The following is a 17,786-nucleotide window of genomic DNA, read 5'->3' on the forward strand; positions in this document are numbered from 1 at the left end:
GGCTGTCAGCGGCGCTTGTCAAATTAAACGTTTACCATAGTTGGTAAACATGCCATTCCATCTTAGCTCTGCAGCGCAGCTTTCACGCTGTCAAACCCCGGAGACGTCGGAACGACCGGTTCTGGTGCTCTGAGCAGAATTCCAGCCACGGAAATCGGGATTCAGTCTGACTTTTCTCACATTTAATTCCACAGCGGTGTAATTAACTGGGAGGGCACCAGAAACAATATCGGAGTTACTGTTGCAGATAAACAATCCAGAAGTTTCTCTGTGTTCCTCGGTCTCAGTCAGTGATACCACAACCCTCAGCACGACAAATTCCGCTCATCCCGCTTCCTCTCACTTTAATGTGATTTTCATTAGATTCCCTGGCATGAGACAGAGGTTAGGTTGTGCGACATTATAAATGTCTGTTTATAAAACTGTTGCTGCAGGTGATATTCCTTGGCAGCTGTTTATTTGTACTCCACTTTAATGTTTCCCAACCACACACACATCAGATAGCGCATTTTTCAAAGACAGCACAAACTTCATTATTTCCACCACAGTTTTTTTTTATTTATTTATTTTCCATGCTTCTCTTCTATGTCAACAAAGGGAAACGGTTCAAGAAAAACAATAACTTTGTTACTAAAGTGCCAGCTACAGTATCACACTTGTAGTTCCAGTGAATTTTTACGCACACTCTGACTTCAGATTTTTCTCGATAATACCTCAAACTGCCTCGGATTATTCTTGATAATACCTGAAAAAAAATGGTCTTGCTTTCGTGTTGCCAGGCTGGCGTTTTAGACAGTGATGCTTCAGTCTGGTAATCGATGATGAAGAAAAAGCAGACTGTGTTTGGTCCCGCTCAATCTTACAGCACTCGCTGTACGGCACTCGGAGCTAGAGAAAGCACACACAGTCTTTACTTAAGTACAGATACTTCTGTCAATAAAAGACTAAATTAGGAGTACTTATTCTTTACTTACAGAAAAAAAGAAAAAAAGCTACACACTCTTGGCTGTACTTGGAGTTAAAAAAAAATTAAACTGGCATTTTTCTCTGTATTTGTCAAAGCAAATGTCATGGATCCAAATAAAGTCATTCATGAGCAATCATCACATTATAAAGAGATATTTCCTTTGTCAAATCGTGCTTTCTTGTTCAAAATGTGAGACAGACCACTCCGATAGAGCTTCATAGGAGATGCACCAACCCAAAAATCTGGTCTTCAGGGGTACAAAAAGGGTAATAATTACATAAATATTATACTTTAGAATGTGAAATGCATGATAATTACACAGTCAGTCTCGTCCATCCATCCTTCCTTCCTTCCTTCCATGCACCCTGGACAGGTCACCAGTTTATCACAGAGCTAAGACAAGGAAACATTCACATGTTTGGCAGTCTGCAGTGATTTTCTCGAGCATGTCTTTGCACTGTTGGATGAAAGAAGTACTGAAATAAACCACAGACAAGTGGAAAAACGTGCAGACTTCACAGTGAACGTACGGTAACTGACTTTGACAAATGAGCTGACCACTACAAGAGTTTAAAAGGTCAAATTAAAACTAAAATCAGTCGCCTGATTGAATCATGTCAGCATGTATATGTGTTTAATAAAATTAACTGAATGTACCTAAAAAATATCCATCCACTTTTAATTTCTACTGCTTTATCCAGTGTATTTTCAAATGCTGCACAGGAGGTAAGAGAGACGCTGGGCAGATCCAAAGGACCTAAAACCCCCTGCTTCTGCTGACCCAGTGGCACATACCCAGTGCCTCCCTTTGTTATGAGTTAGTCTGTGTCACTTAAACATTCTTGACATCCGTTGTTTTGCTTCGCCACAGCTGCTGATGTTGTGCTAATTGTTATTTGCCGCAGCAACGCCAGCCATCACCTGCAGGCTCCGAATCCTCCAAACTGTTTCACGTGCGCCCGAATGCAGGTGCGGCGTGTATGTAGACTGCTTAAAAGTCCAGAACGTTGCCCATTAAACGTTGCCGTTTTGGAAGTACTTCGGGGAGGTTGCAAATAAAGCGGCTGCGAGCCGCATGTGGCCCGTGAGCCATGCAGTGAGTAACCAGACCCCTGCAAGCTGTGCCAACGTCTCGTGTGCCAAATGTGTGGCAAGAGGGTGGCACCAACAGTGTGCCAGCGCTAGTCTGCCTGGCTGCCAGGCACTTCTCTTTATCCAATCAGACAGTTCGGCTTGAGTGAGACCCCTATTCTTGTCTCTTCCCATCTCCTCCCGGAGGTTTTTTAACCCTCCCGTGAAAAAGCACAAGCGTGTGTGCACGCAGCGCAGCGGCGAGCCTCGCCGGCGCACCGCTACTCTCACCTTAGAGACCATAACCAGAGAGTGAACGGTGCAGAGTGTTCCTTCTGTGTTTCTGTCTGCCGCCGCTTTTTCCTCCCCCCTCCTCGTCTCTCCCCAAGACGAAATCGCAGGCTAAATGAGCATGCCTCAGTGTGTTTCTGAAGCATTTCATCAGAGTTATAGAAAGAGGAGTGTGTCTAGAGGTCTGTTTTTCAGGGATGTGTGAGGTGGTGGGGGGGTGCAGTCTGTCTGTGTGTGGCTTTATTGGACATGATGAAGGATGATATTATGGTGGATGCTGCTGCTGCTGCGGCTGTGAGATGAGGAAGGATCCCATTTGTCTCACGCCCGCTTAGTGTAATGTGTCTATCTGTCACTCCCCACCCCCCAAAGACCGGACATTGGTGTTCATCAAAATAAACATATTGTCTGCACAGTTTCTCCCTTTCTTTCCCCCGCCAGTCATTATTGTTACTTTTCCTTTCTTGTTGTCACTCGCGACTCACATCTTTGCTTCTTCTCAATCTACAAAAACGAGCCACGCCGCTGAAATTCCTCCGTCATCAATATTACACCCTCCGGATGAGGAGGGAAATGGTAACTCGACAATAATCCTGCGATCGCAGAGCGATTATGAGGAAGAGAGGTGCTTAGAAAGACATAAATGTAAAGCAATGAGAATGTATATTTGGGGAATAATTGCCGTGAGTGGATGAGATGTAAATCCGGAGGAGAACAAGGCGGCGTGAGGAAAAGATGTGGCTAATGTCTGTGCTTCCCCTTTATGTCTTCCAGGTTGACGACGCCATGCTTATGTTTGATAAGACTACTAACAGACATAGAGGTAAGTGCACTGCTTCTGTTCTCTTGTCCTCCATTTTTTTTTCCCCCCTTTGTCTTTCTGAAAGGTGAGAAAATAGTCATTTTATGTCCTTTCCCCATGAGATAACACAGAACAGTTCCATTTCACATGATATTAGGTGCACCGTCTGTTCAACAATGGGAGCGTGTCAAAGTAATCAATAAGCTAGTACGGTGTTTAGAATGTTTGAGCATTGGCTGGTGTGAAAGCGCGCGTGTGTGTGTGTGTGTGTACGATGATGCTGGTGTGAGTGTTTCAGAGAGGTGCTTAAAGGGTGTAAAGATTGTGAGATGGTGGGTGCTGTGCAGTCAGATAACAGCATCAGATAAGGCCCAGGAGAAGCACTGACTTTATCGCTCCATCTCATCAGCTCCTTATCTGAGATGAGGGGACATTTCTCTCTCAAGCAGAGGACTTTCCAAAGACAGGTTTCCTCCCTGCGCCACAATGCGGTGTTGGCGTATCACTCTTTCAGGGCCCAAACTCACCAGCCGGCGAGGAAAAACGCGCGCGGGGCCGTCACCTAACGGCGGCCCCTCGGCTTCAGCCGTGACGGGCTCACATCGCTAGTTTGAAGAACTTTTAGGAGACAGACTGTCCCCGGCTGTTTATGCGTGTACGTATCATCGCGAGCGGTCGACAGGCGCTGACAGGTATTTCCACAAGAAGAAGGAGCAGACACTTCTGTGTTTGTCATGCCAGTCAGCTCGCAGCGAGCATCTCACTGAACTGGGCTGAGCTCTGTTTTGCTATACACTATTGAATGGCAATATTTGCTCGCATCCCCTCAAACGGCATAAATGTTTAAGCGCAGCCGGCTGAGATCGAAAGCTGTTTTGCTTCTGCCGCCGCGCCGGGCGCCGTCTTTTCTCTTCCTACTGTATCTGTGTCCGCGTGTGTGTTCAAGTGTGTGTACTCTGTGTCTGTATGTGTGTGTGTGCCGCGCAGGCAAACTCTTTGAGTCTGGTAAACAGTTTCTAAGTGTGAAACATGTGAACTATAGTGGAAGTGATCTATGGCTTTGAGGGGATTTTGATCTGTAGTGACAGAACCCAGTGTGAGGTCTGCTTTGAGACGAAGGCTTTTCTCTCACTCTCTCTTATTTCTCGCTCCTCTCTCCCCCTGTCTGCTGCACTGCCAGCCCTCGCTTGGGAAAGGGGAAAAAAAAAAAAGAAAATCCAGAGAGGGCCGGGCGCCACACTCAGAGGGTGTGTGTTAGGCGTTTGCCTTTGGGCGGAAAAATGCCCTTCAAATGAAGACAATGATGGAGAAACAGCCTCCTTGGCAATTTTTCTGATGACAGCGGACATATTTATATGGAGTGTGACACTGAGGCAGGAGGCAGGTGCGCTTCTTTCCGTACGGTCGCCGTTTCGTTTTGATATTTGGTTCCAGTGGGAATTTGAAACAGTAGATATTTTCAGGATTCATATTTTACATAAAAAAAGAAGAAGAAGAAGGAGGAAATACAACAGGTCCTCCAGATGAATTGCACAGAATATCACAGACCCATAAGATACTGTGAATAATTCATCCGAGCCATTGCTGTGATTGTGTAATATTAATGGCTTAGCTGCCCTGTGACCACGAACGGAAGGACATTGAATATATTATCAGTGTAAACTAGCGCCTTGGCCCACTTTACCATTGCCTACAGATGCAGTGATGGGCATCAGGCGGCCTGCGGTCCAAATCAATTCCCCCACCTGCGTTTCTTTTTTATCGTACAGATTGATTCATGAAAAAATAATTCCTCGGTTTCCTGCAGCACCGCAACAGCTAAAAATAACACATTCTTTACTTGACAATTCAAATGCTGCACAATGCAGCCCCTCTCAAATCGGGGTGACTATTTTCTAATTGCAAGTCGGCCATTATAATAGTTCACTGAGAGCCTCTAAAGCTTTTCAAAGCAGCGTGTGTTGAAGAGCATATTTATAACTTCTACATTTTTCCTTTCTGTCATGCACACCTGGAACACTGTCGTTGCTGCAACCGCTCCTTAAGTGTTACGTTTAGCTTACGTGCGCAGTTACACAAGTAACATCCGGCCGAAACGACTTTTTCTTTTTGCAAAAAAAATTATAAGAATAAAACACTAAGTAGGAAGGAAGCAGATGTTGTCTTGATATTTACTTTTTGTGACGTTGTAACATTACTTTTGTCTGGGAACAGCGCAGTTTTAAGGACGAATGTTTGACTTCACATCACCTCATTTGAATGTTATCACTGCCTTTTTTTTTCTATTCTCATTCTACTTAAAGCCCGAGCTGTATATCACTGTAACGCATTGTATTTCCGAGGAGTTGATTGTGTATGAGCTGCCTGATCGACACTTGATTGCGAAGCGCGTTTTCTTTGGGGCTGTGGTGAATTGGATAGAGGACAAACGTCACACTCCAGTAGTAGCAGCATTGTCCTTCAGACGGTCCCCGCGAGCCTGGCGAAACGACAACCCGAGGAGACATTCTCTACCCTTCTCCTTTTCTACCCACCTTTATTTTTTTTTTATTTTTTTCAAACTCTCTATCTCTCCCAGTCATTCAGTCTCATTCAGCCTTCTCTTTCTTTTCACGGCCGCGCTATTTCTGTCCTCACACACTCGCAATAGCGTCTTCCGCATCCTGCCTGTCTTCGCCATCTCTGTTTCCCCTTGTCTTCCTCTCTCTCTCTATCTCTCTCACTCTCTCCCTCTCTCTCTCTCTCTCTCTCTCTTGCTAGAGGACACTCGCTGTAAGCAAAGCTCCTCACAAAGGCGCACGCTGCACACCATCTCCTTGGCATTTAAAGGAGTAGAATACAGCCAATTGTGTTGGAAATTGAACTCTCTAAAGCCTGCCTTCCCACTGCAGCGGTTCATTGTGGGTGAGTTCAGTGTCTTTGGTGAGCGGCTTGAGCTGTCCAGAGGTTGATGCCAGAGGGCGCCTATTGTTCCACGTTCTACCGCAGTGTCCCCACCACTCCGCCTCCCTTCAACCTTCCCTTCTTCTCCTGACATTCACGTTGTGACGGAAAAGAGAAGAAAAATCAAGATTGTACACATCGGTTAGCACACATTTCACAGGACACGTTTAACTTCTATTCCGGGGCGGTTTATCCAGCGGTGGCAGACGCTCCAGATCACAGCGAGCCTTCGCTCTGAAACGCAGGCCATGGGAACAGCAGTCGCAGCCTGGTGTAGGGAGACCGGAGACAGATGGAACATTTCCTCTCTGTGTTCAGACGCAGCCGATCTGCTCTTTTTCTGATCGCACTGGAAGTTTTGTAGTTAAACTTCTTGACCTCAAATCGTGTTTATTTTGTGTCTCGGTGGGTGTATTGGTGCTGATGCTTTATCTGTATGCTGTAAAATGAGCTGCTTCAATAAATGTCTCACTCTTAATGAGTGTTTTTAGATAGTGTTGGGAATTTCTTCAACATGTGGATGAACTGGTAGAATTCAGAGATGAGAGCTTCTGTTGATCCATGAGGAGGAGGAGGAGGTGAAGTTGACCTGGATTTGACCTTTGTTTACCTCGCTGTGCTCCGTTGACCCAGTTTGGCGCCATCAGTGTGATAAGATCACAATTTACACATAGTTCTTTGATTTGGACCTGTCCAAGCAGCCAATGTTGAACGAGTCAAATGTCACATTAACAGAGTCTGAACTGCTTTAAAAAAAAAAAAAAAAAAAAAAAAAAATCACTTTAACGAGTCAGTTTCAGCGTGAAAACACTGGAGTCTGATTTAATTGACGGAGACTCGGGGTCTGCAACTTTCATGACCACATGAGCTGAAAAACATTTGTCTGCAGACACAAAACATATTAAACCTGTAAAATGGGAATGACAGAGCTTATAAAGGTGTGTAGATTTGATTTGTATACAGAAATTTTACAAGGAACTGTTGGAAAACTTAACTTGTGTGTATTTTACTAAATCTTTAGGTATTTCAGGCTTTCAAGCTGTTTTCAGATATTTTACATTTTTAAGCCATTTGTGGTTGTGTCATCTAGTTTATTAGTGTTTTTTTGCTGTTCTTTCCTTATAATTTTCACACTAACTTTACTGTTGCACATTTATGCAGGTTATATTTATTTATGGATTTATTTATTTTTAGCTGTTTGTTTGTATCACCACCTTCCACTTTAAAAATAAATAAAAATAAAAATTGTACTACATTTAGCTATTTTAGCCTTTATTTATTATCTGTTTTTAGCTCCTCTACTAATTTTTAATCTCTTTCTAGCCATGTAATCAGCCTTATTGGAAAATAGTCTAGTGTGCAAATTCAATAAAAAAAATAAGGTTTCAGTGTTTATATAATTTTCAGCTTCAGGGAGCCAATAAAGACAGGATAAAGATACATGTTTTGCTCCAGAGCAGTGGGGTTGTGGACCCTTTACTCAGTCATGTCATGCATGATTTATTTGTATTTATTTCTGATATATACAAAACACATGCAAGTAGTTTGAATTCTGAAGGATTTTCTTGAAAGGAGAACGAGATATTGGCAGAGATGTCCAGAAATTTAGAGCTGTGCCTGGTTTTTCCTGACAACATGCTGGCCATCATTCACAACACCTTCGACATGAATTCACATGCTGCTCTCCGGATGGCCGAAGGAGCCGAACGGTAGGGTGAATCAAAGCTTTTCAAAGAGCCCCTGAGTCAGAAATGTTGCTGACACCCCTGCCTGTGTCTGCCCGGCCCGCTGATGTATGATCCATGATCCAAAATGTGATTTTACTGTCAAACACAATTGGCAGCGCCGGGGCGAGCGTTCCGAGGTGAGAAAAATGGCATCTCTTAGAGGAGGGGATGGAGACTGTGATGAAAGAGTGGCAACTATCATTATCCGCCACAGCGTTGGGGTTTAATTTGTGAGCAAAAAAGTAGATGATAGATGAATTCTTTGTCTTGCGGCTCGTACGCGACCTTTATTAAGTGCTACTCCGCCACACCATAATTAGCCCTCCTTAGCCACCACACTGCCACTCGCTTCATCAACACGTTTGGCTGCAGCGTGCATATAATCCACACTGGGAACGTTTGCTGGAGAAGCTACCTACACAGATCTGCCTCTCCTCTCATTAGATTCATCACAGGCAGCTTCTGTGCAATATGCCTAATGTGCACAAATCCCCCCAAAATCAAAACAAGAGTACACAAAGCGTCGCAATCCCAGCGCGAGCTTATACTCTGGCACGGATAAGTAACTGAGTAATTGGAAGCGAGTTTGATTCCTGCCCTGCAAAATCTGTTCTGCTAAATAAAACAGCGTCATCCCTGCAGTTTTTGTCGAGTTTTTAGTCTTCAACAGGTTTTTACTTAACGGGGGCGAGTTAAAATATTGCAGGTGGCACTCATATCTATTTTGGGTGAAACATGCGTTTTCTCTCTCACCTTTTTTTTTAATTACGCCATTAAGAAATATGATGAAATCCCAGTGTAACTTTCTTTCACGTTGCTTTACAATAGTTTGTAAGCAGACAGCAGCCATTAGTGTTGCTTTATAATGACTGTGTGACTGATTGTAAGCCAAATTCCTTCTTTATTTGAATGATGCAAGTAATAGTAATGCGCAACAGTGTCGGGGACCCGGATAAAGAAACGCGGGGCTGGATTGTTTTAGTCACAAGCCCGCTTTGTGTGGAGGAGTCCACCGAGTGAGGCACACATTAGAAGCCATGTTCCTCGAGAAGAAGGCGATTCTTGGTTTTGTGCAAGGAAAGGGCCAAGGCTGTGTGAATTTGTGCATGGGCCTTTTTTTTTTTTGTTGTTTTTTTCCCCCTTGCGGGCTTAAAGGGCTGGTTTTCTTCTTGGCAGACGAACAGAAGACTGCATTGTGTGTGTCTGTAATCTCTTTACCTGGATTGGCAGCAAAGCTAGCAAGTGCAGCTCCCAGTGTGGAATTGGCACTGAGGAGTCAATGTCACACTGAGCGAGCTGCCTTCCAAACAACCAAAAAACTGGTTGTGTCTCTGTGAGACTGTGTGGGGATGACAGCGCACGCTTTTTTTTTTGCTTCTTCTTCTTCTTCTTCTTTCCAGCGTGTGTTTCTTTGTACCTTTTATAGGCAAATTTTCCAGCTCCAGCAATGTGGACGTTGTGCCCGAGCTTTCCGAATATGCAGAGCAGTCCAACTTTTTAACTGCTATATCATATCATTATGTAGCGATTATGGTGTTTTCTCACTGTGCGTGTGTGTGTGTGTGTGTGTTTTTTTTTTCGTCCCGATATTAAGACTGGGCTTTATGAAGCAAACGTGTTTGCCCCGGGGTAAAGAAGCTTGTATAGTAACAAAGGCTTGAGTGGTATTAGGTGTCATTATACACCAACAATTTGACATAAATTCGCCTCTCCCGCCTCACTTGGCAAGAAGAAGAAAAAAATAATTGGCCTCATTATCTTTCATCTCTTTGGCATATTACATTAATTATTTTCTACAAAGACTGCCAGTTGGAGTCCTGTAACCTGGGAAAGCGGGGCTGCGCCTCCACAGGTTAACTGCAGCTCGCTCGAAAAAGCCCCCCGCGCTTGACGTCACCACAATGCCTCATCAGCCACCGGTGCTGGGGATTGAACATGGCCGACTGAGCAGAGGATGTCTGTCTGCAAAGTGATTGCTGGCTCATTGACTGAGTAGGAGGACGGCGAGGGGGGAGGAGGAGGCCTTGGTGGATGAGGGTGAGAGGTGGGGGCGTGGAGGAGAAGGGGGGGGGGTTCAACGTGGAAAGTGAACAAGTACAGTGAGAGAAGAAATGGGAGGAAGGGGATAGAGAGAAGTGGGGGAGCAGAGCCGCAAGAAAAGCGGGAAAAGTAGAACGAAGGCATGGTGAGGGCGAAAAAAGAGAAGTAAATAAAGAAAAAGGAGAGTGGCTCAGTGGGAAGCCTCCCCCTGCTGGCTCCTCTGGCTGGAAGCTGCTGCCGATGGCTTCAAAAGAGCGCCAGGCAGTCTAGGCCTCTGCTTCTAGCAATTAGAGATCACTCCAGCGGATACCTCCTGGCCAGCCTGCAAATCCCTCAAAAATACCCTCTGATTACTACTGTAGGACACAGGCTGTTTACCAAATGGATCTAGCACTGCTGAAAGTGAGGTTTGATAATGCCTCCTTTTGTTCAGGGAAGAGAGGGAGCAGGGTCATTTGAGTTTTAAAGATGGGGCTACCGGGGAAGAAATCTCTGAATGATTTCCACCAAGTAAAAAAAAGAACCAGGCATTTAATTTCTTATCTAATAGCTCAGGAAATGAATCCCCAATGCAGTTTTTTTTTTCTCTAAGAAAAGAATAAAACCTATATAGACACAGCTGAGATACAGTATTCTGCAGAGACCAGGCCTTTTTTTAGATCCTTTCTACCCTCCAGTTTGTCCTAAACAAGCAGGATCCCACTGGCTGCATTAAGTTTGTTCTCTTTATAGAACACATCTCCTAAATCTACTGTGCAGAGTAAAACAATCAGTATCTGTGGAGGATTTAACAGACATCAAAAGGAATCAGGTATCCCTGCCCTTTTTTCCTGCGCCAGCCTTCCAACGGGGGCTGACAGATTCCTCGTCGCATTCTCTCACCTTGACAGACCTGATATTAGCGATTAGTGTGAATGTCATTTAAATGGCAGAGCTAATCATATACTCCGGGTCTACCTCCACCGGAGGGCCCTCGCCTTGGCCTAATCACAGTGACAAAGGAAATGATGTGTTTAGCCACTCTTAATAACTGCTGTAGCTCATCAGCTCCTCGGCGAGCGCGCTTTATGGCCAATCTGCGCCTCAAACGGGGAGGTGTAGCGCCGGGAAGGGGAGCCCGGCCTCTGGCCTCTGGCCTCTGGCCTGCGGCTTCCTAATCGCCGGGGTCCCTGTTGTGATCCACATCCTGACATGGGCAAACCCAACGGACTGACCCCGACGGCAACACCAGCGTGGCAATAATACCTGTATTCTACAATTAGCTGTAGCGTGTGTGTGCGTGCGTGTGTGTGTGTGTGTGTGTGTGTGCGTGTGCGTGTGTGTGCTGCTTACAGTGGGTGGGTTTGGTTTTGAGCTTCTCTGCTGCACTGGCCCTGTGTGGCCACTGCATGGGGAAGGAGGATGAAGGCAGGAGATTGTGGAAGAAAGCCTGGGGTTTTAATCTCTTCCCCATGTTTATCTCGCCACCAGGAGACAAACCATGTGCCATTAAAAACATCAGCTACTCCCACTGGTTGGCTCCACGGCCACACCTCCTGAAGACACCTGAAGGACGAAATGAAAGGGACGGAAAAATGTGCAGAAACGGACATTTAGAGCCGCGGTCCGGCCCTACGCGTGTGCATGAATCAGAATGCCATATTGATTGAGCTTTTCTTCTGACACACGGCACGTGCGAATCGAAAAGAGCGTTTGATATGCACACATGGATCTCCACGCTGCATATTTGCAGTCGAAATTCTCCGTCCGAAAAGCGGAGAAAGAACTTATTTGAACAAAAATAAGCAAACATCTTTGGCCACAGCTGCGACGGGGAATCAGTCTCTTCAGGAAATGAAAATGCCAGCTTGGAATTGTCATCATATTGAGAGTTAGGCAACCTTTGACCTTGTAATACCCCCACAGCTTCTCTATTTGTGACCTGCTGGATGCTCTTAGAAAGTGAAACCATCAGGGAGGATCTACTGCTCACATCATCATTCTCAGAACACCTAATAGTGGATTTACCAAGGTTAAACCTCCTGTGAGATTGCAGCCACCGTGACCTGGAATACTGAGTTTACATCCACTCACACACAAATACACACAGCCATCACGCACACACAAAAACTTGTAAGACGCGCGCAGACATCGCTCGTGTGATACACATGAATGCAAGTTTGTTTGAAATTGCATTCTGCACGGACAAGCTGACCTTAATCTGGATAATACCGAGCTATTACGGAGCGTCAAAGTCGAGACTGAGGTGGGGGAAAAAAGGCACCTAAAGGTGGTTCATAAAAAAAAAAAACGAAGGAATGTTGCTAATGCACGTCAACGGACAGGCAGGGGAAGTGGCCGCCTCCCTCTGCATCGTCCCCCGTATTTACAGCCTGATTGGTGCCTACCCAGGCATCGTACAGCTGAGCGCAGCACACCAGGGAATTAACTAAAGTGTCTTCTGTGCACTGAACACGTCGCGTGTGAGATTTTCTTAAAACGCGCCGATCGGAGCGGAGTGTTTGTGACGGCGAACACATCTGCAGATGCGCCGCAGAAACAATGGCGCCACCCACAACTGTCTGAAGTGATTGTTGAAGCTTTTGTTTTCTTACAGCAAGAAACATTTTAAAGTTGCCAATTAATTGATCAAACAAATCACCCAGTTCATGCAATAAACTCGTTCAAATACGAAAAGTGAGACCTTCACATATTAAATAACTTAAGATATTGATACCACAGGTAATCAGATTTGACTTTCTTTCTCCACAGTAGAAGCAAATGATTGCCACGCTACCTGCCCGTACACCTCAGGGAGCATCTTGGATTTTTGTGGAAGCTGAGAAAATTGTCCCAAGGTCTTAAAACACAGACAAGGGGGGGGAAAAAAAGCGATACTCTTCATAGTCAGTGTGTACTGAAGCAGATAGTCTTCACATTAGGAAAATAATCCCTCTGTTTTTATGAGCTAATGAGATAAATAAATTGGAGTGTATTTTTCTTCATCAGAAGGATACATTCATATGAAAATAAATTGCATTGGCTTTGTGTTTATGAACTGCAGAAATTTGTCATCAAACAATAAATGTATTCCTTTCAGATAATTACCTCTATTTAAAATCAGTGATTCCCAACTTTCTCCCAATCAAGGTTTAGAACCAACTTTCTCATTTGACAAAACAGTAAAGAGCAGTTTTCCAGCTTTCTCTAGATGAAAAAAGGAAAGAAAAAAAAAAGAAGGTGTGTTATCATAGTTTTCTTTGACATAAATAAAAGTAATTTTCACAGCGTCATGGCAGGAAAACCTCAGGCCTCAGTGAGCTTTCCAAGACCCCGGGTTCGGAACTGCTGCTCTAAACCATAAAGCTTTGTGGAAAGTCGGCTTGAATGTTATCAGGAACTGTAAATCCAAACTAATTTTAAAGAATTAAAGAAACCAATATGCTTCCTTATTTCAAACTATTTATGACAGAAAGAAGTTTAACCAACACTTTGATTTGACACCTCCTTACCTGGACTGGTAAAGAGGTTTTTCTGCCTACAAAGGCAAAAGCATGTAAGAGGACGTCAGAAAACTTTCCAAGTTGGTGGTGTTTTAAGCGTAATGGTAGTCGGACTACACCAACCCGCACTGAAAGTCACAATCAGCTGCTGAGCCACAGCAATCACTCCTCACCCAAAGATTGCAAGCAAGAATTAGATTACATCACCTCCAGTCCAGGCATCGAATCTCAGATTAAAGAGAAGCAGAACAATCTCTGGTTTCTCTCTTACCTTTTTTTTTTTTTTTTTTTTCCCTCTCTTTCCCCCTTTTGTTCTTTGAGGTTTGAGGGTCAAACTAAATGTCTTATGTCATTCAGAGTGTTTAACCAACATGCCAGTCATCCTGGCTTTCAAAGCCGCTCTCTCGCCTCCACGCTGCACTCGCATGCTGTTGTGACGTTTGATGTGTATTTGACCAACTTTTACCATGTTGCCCCTACATGCTGCTGATTGGCCCCCCGCAGCCCCGCTACTTTCCCACTTAAACAGTTGCAGGAGTCCCTCTTTTTTTTTTTTTTTTTTTGAAGTGGAGCGGCTTTTTTATACAGAAACAGCCAAGACAATCATGGCACTGCAGGGAACATCCTGGCACTGGCTTGTATTTTGCCAGACAAGATAGACTTGCTGATGTGCTTTATGTTTTCCTCTTTTTTTTTTTTTTTTTTTTTTTTTTTTTTTCCTGTGTGCGTAGCAGTAAAACGCAGCAAAAAAAAAGAGCAATTTTGTTGGCCGTCATGAACAATGAGGCATCTGTAATAACCAACAACTCAGAAGGAGCACATGGCGTCGGTCCCCATATTCCACAGCAGCTTCCATGCTGCTTTTGTGTATTTGTTAGGGACCGGGAACTCGACACACAAACACCCCTGGCACCATTATCTGACCATTACTCCTGACACACCGTCGAGATGCGCCTGAGTGTGGCAAGCTCCTTTACATACCCAGAAACAATGGATTTTTTTTTTTTTTTTTTTTCCCACCCCCATCACACAGCTGCTATGATGACCTGTGATAGTGTGTGTATGTGTGTGTGTGTGTGTGTGTGTAATAAGGGTTGCCTACCCAAGCGGAAGTGTCAGGGTGGAGATGCCTGGCTCATTAGGTACCGTGGCAGGATAATGTATGAAGAGAGCTCGTGAGCGTTCGCACAGGTAGAAAGAGTGAGCAAGAAGGGAAAAGAGGGAGGCAGCCATTGTTCTTTCTCCTCTGTCTTCTCTGTCTCCCCCCACTGCCTCCCCCTCTCCTCCCTCCTCCTCCTCCTCCTCCTCCTTCTCCTTCCTCACTGCCAGTTTCTTCTTTGTGTGTGTGCGCGCGCCTGGGGATATTTAGGCTCCCCGGTCACATTATGCCCTGTTTTTTGATGCAGAGCTGCCACTCTATGGGTTTATACCATTTATTCATAAATTAATTTATTTATTGGTTTATTAAATTTGATTCTCCGCATCTCGCGTGATGCTTGTTTTGCGGCTCTGTTGCTCGATTGACAGGTTGCCAGTCATGGTGAGATTCCATATCCCATCGGCGTCATGCAGCAGCACGTTGCTAATTGAGTTGAATGCGTAGCTCGTCTCTCCTCAGTGAATCCATCTGTCGCCGTCTTGTCATCAGTTTGTTCGCACTTGACAGGTTCCAAGTCTGTCTTTGTGTGTTTAACTGTGCGCCTCTGTGTAGGTGTGCTGTGCTTTTTTATTCATGCAGGGGGAGTGTGTATATGTGTGTGTGTGTGTGAATGTGTGTATGTCTGTGTCTGTGGTGTAATGCCATATAAAAGGGGTGGCTGCATGGTGGCCCATTTTCTCTATTTTGTAGCTTGCCCCTCCGTAGAGTCCCACAGAGAACAAGCCGCACTCGTTCTCTCTCTGACATTGTCCACCGCACACACATTTATACAAACACCATCTCAGAGGACACGCATGGGCACAACACATAATGATTCGCAATGAATATGAATCTGTGACATTATAGGAGCTGCTGGACGACATCTGATATCATTATGCTTCTTTTTATTTATTTTGCTGTGTTGCTGATTTACCAAGCAAAAAACTCACATCTGGAAGAGGCCCTGAAAAGATGTGGCTCATCACGAGCTGATGATGGTGTGACAAATTGTAGCTGATCAGACAGATCAGCCTCCATATTTCCGCACACAAGTGATGAGTGTTATTTGTGAAGGTGCTTTTGCTGCATTTAAAAGTATTAAAGTGAGGAAGTGATATATTGATACGTTATACATACACTGAGGTTTTAAACCTTTGTCTACATGCTTGTTTGATTTCATGTTTTCTCACCTTAAGGTTGCAGGAGTCTGGAGGTCATGTGTGCTGACAATGGATCAATACCACAACGTCTACTTATTGCAAAAATATAAAACCTGTCATATTTTAAAGTATGAATCCAAGACATCACCATCATGTATTGAAATGTTGGTTTATTCATTGTCAGTCATATCAGAGGATTACTGGTAATTCTGAACCAACATGCACTCAGGAAAAACATGCATAGTCCACATGTTGAAGCCTTGAAGCAGATTGATCACTACCATTCAGCTTCATATATTATTGGCAACCAACTTTTGTTGGTTAGTCAGTTCATTAAACAGTTCAACCCATTTTGTTTTTCATCTCAAGTCAGTATGCTGAACGTATCTAATAGCTGGAATGGATGTGGGACTATAAGGCTCCTCCCCACTGGCTTTTTCCAGTTTTTCCTCCGTAGGAGAGGGATGGAGAGAAAGGACCTCTGCGTTTTTTTGTTGATGTGTTCAGTGGTGTGTGAATCACATGGTTGTGTAAATGTTCGCCCGTGGTCTTGATCTATATTGGGCTCATGCTGAAAGAGCCTGAACTTAAAAGGGTGTGAGCCCGTGTGATGTGTTTTCTCTATCAGTAGATAGATGACATCTACTCTGTGTTTTACCGCCTCACCTTCATCACCGTCTTTCATCGCCGCTGCCAGCCCCCCCCACCCCCCTCCCGCCCCCCCCACACCTTTCTCTCTGCTCTCCTCCCCCCTTTTCTGTTCCCTCAAAGTTGTTGTGTGCGTGCGAGGGAAAGAGAGACATGAAGAGGAACGGGAACCCACGCGAGGAGGAGACCGTGTGCGTCGCCTCGTACGTTGACGGCACTTCACACGGCGGCGCGTGTCCTGGCTTTGATACGGTACAAGCACGAGTGAAGACAGCGCGCCGTTTGAAGGAGGAGGTTCACCGCGCTCTCCTGTCGGCGTGCTTGGGGAGGGATTCTGTCTGGAGGAGAACCTTGAATATTTTCTTGGCCCCGAGTGTTTCTGGATTCCTCCAGAGGCAGTCTGAGCTGCTGTGTGTGTGTATGTGTGTGTGTGTGTGGGGACATGCTTGTCACCGTAGTGGGGACATAAATGTGTTTACACACTGTCGTCATGGGGACGAGGTCTGTCTTCAGAGGAAATAGTTGAGTTTTGACGTACGGTCGTGTTTTAAATAGCATCAGGGTTAGGGATGGGTACCGAATTTCGGTAATTTTTTGGTACCGACCGAATTCCCACTTAAGTACCGAGTATCGATTCACAAGAAATCCGTCGGTACCACATTTCGGTACCTGAACGCACCTTTTTTTTTTTTTTTTTTTTGACCCTGAATGCACCTTGACATTATGCATCGGCAAGAGCGGAGGACATGGTGACGCGGTTACGTGGGTCCAAAATCTTCGGAGTATTTTGACTCGCAGACCGGGATCAAATATATAATATACCGGGAGAGCGGACACGCACACGGGCCGTGAGAGCGGGCGGGGGGGGGGGGGGGGGGGGGGGGGCGCTTGTGGCTGCCGGCTGGAATAGACCCCACTGGCCTGGAACACACCGGCCGTTCGGGAAACCTCCCGATGGCCACCCCGCCCCTGTTCGGAGTTGTTCGCGGGAAGAACAAGCCGCTTCTGCGGCTTCTGCTTCTGCGATGGTCGCTCCCGCTGCATGTCACTTCCTAAACAATGCTCTACGCATGCGCGGCTCGAAACAAGAGCGCGCATCGAGGCGGCGACTCGACATGATATGTCATCACACAAAAGCGGTCCCACGTGGCTTTTGATTGGCATTATGACTGCCCAATCACGAGTTGGAACCATACAATTCTGATCCTCCAGTATACCTTTGAGTGTTTCTTTACTGTAGAGGGGCCTGGTGCTGCTAATGTGAAACATTTTATACAGTTATTTATTTTGAAAGTTGTTTGTTACTGTACAGGCTGCAGGTGCAAATGTGAAACATTTCATACAGCTATTTGTTATTTATTTAAATTTTTTACTTTATCCCCACACACATTTTTCTCAAGTTCTATGTTGGAGTTATTGCAGTTGATGTCATTGAAGCATAAATGTTGAAAATTCCAAAGTTTTGACTATTTTTTTAAATATACAAAATAACTTTAATTACCAAATGCATACCCCCC

The 17,786-nt window shown here is 45.0% G+C and overlaps 1 protein-coding gene across 5 annotated transcripts in view; it reads left to right on the forward strand.

Moving 5' to 3' along the window:
- msi2b (musashi RNA-binding protein 2b) overlaps positions 1–17,786 on the forward strand; it is a 260,983-nt gene that overhangs the window by 146,995 nt on the left and 96,202 nt on the right. For all 5 annotated transcript variants that reach the window (XM_030100199.1, XM_030100201.1, XM_030100200.1 and 2 more), the window contains exon 7: positions 3,104–3,152. In XM_030100199.1, coding sequence (XP_029956059.1) covers positions 3,104–3,152 — 49 coding nt within the window. The remainder of the gene's footprint in view (positions 1–3,103; positions 3,153–17,786) is intronic.

The sequence above is a fragment of the Salarias fasciatus genome, chromosome 10 (genome assembly GCF_902148845.1).
Source record: "Salarias fasciatus chromosome 10, fSalaFa1.1, whole genome shotgun sequence".
Classification (NCBI taxonomy): domain Eukaryota; kingdom Metazoa; phylum Chordata; class Actinopteri; order Blenniiformes; family Blenniidae; genus Salarias; species Salarias fasciatus.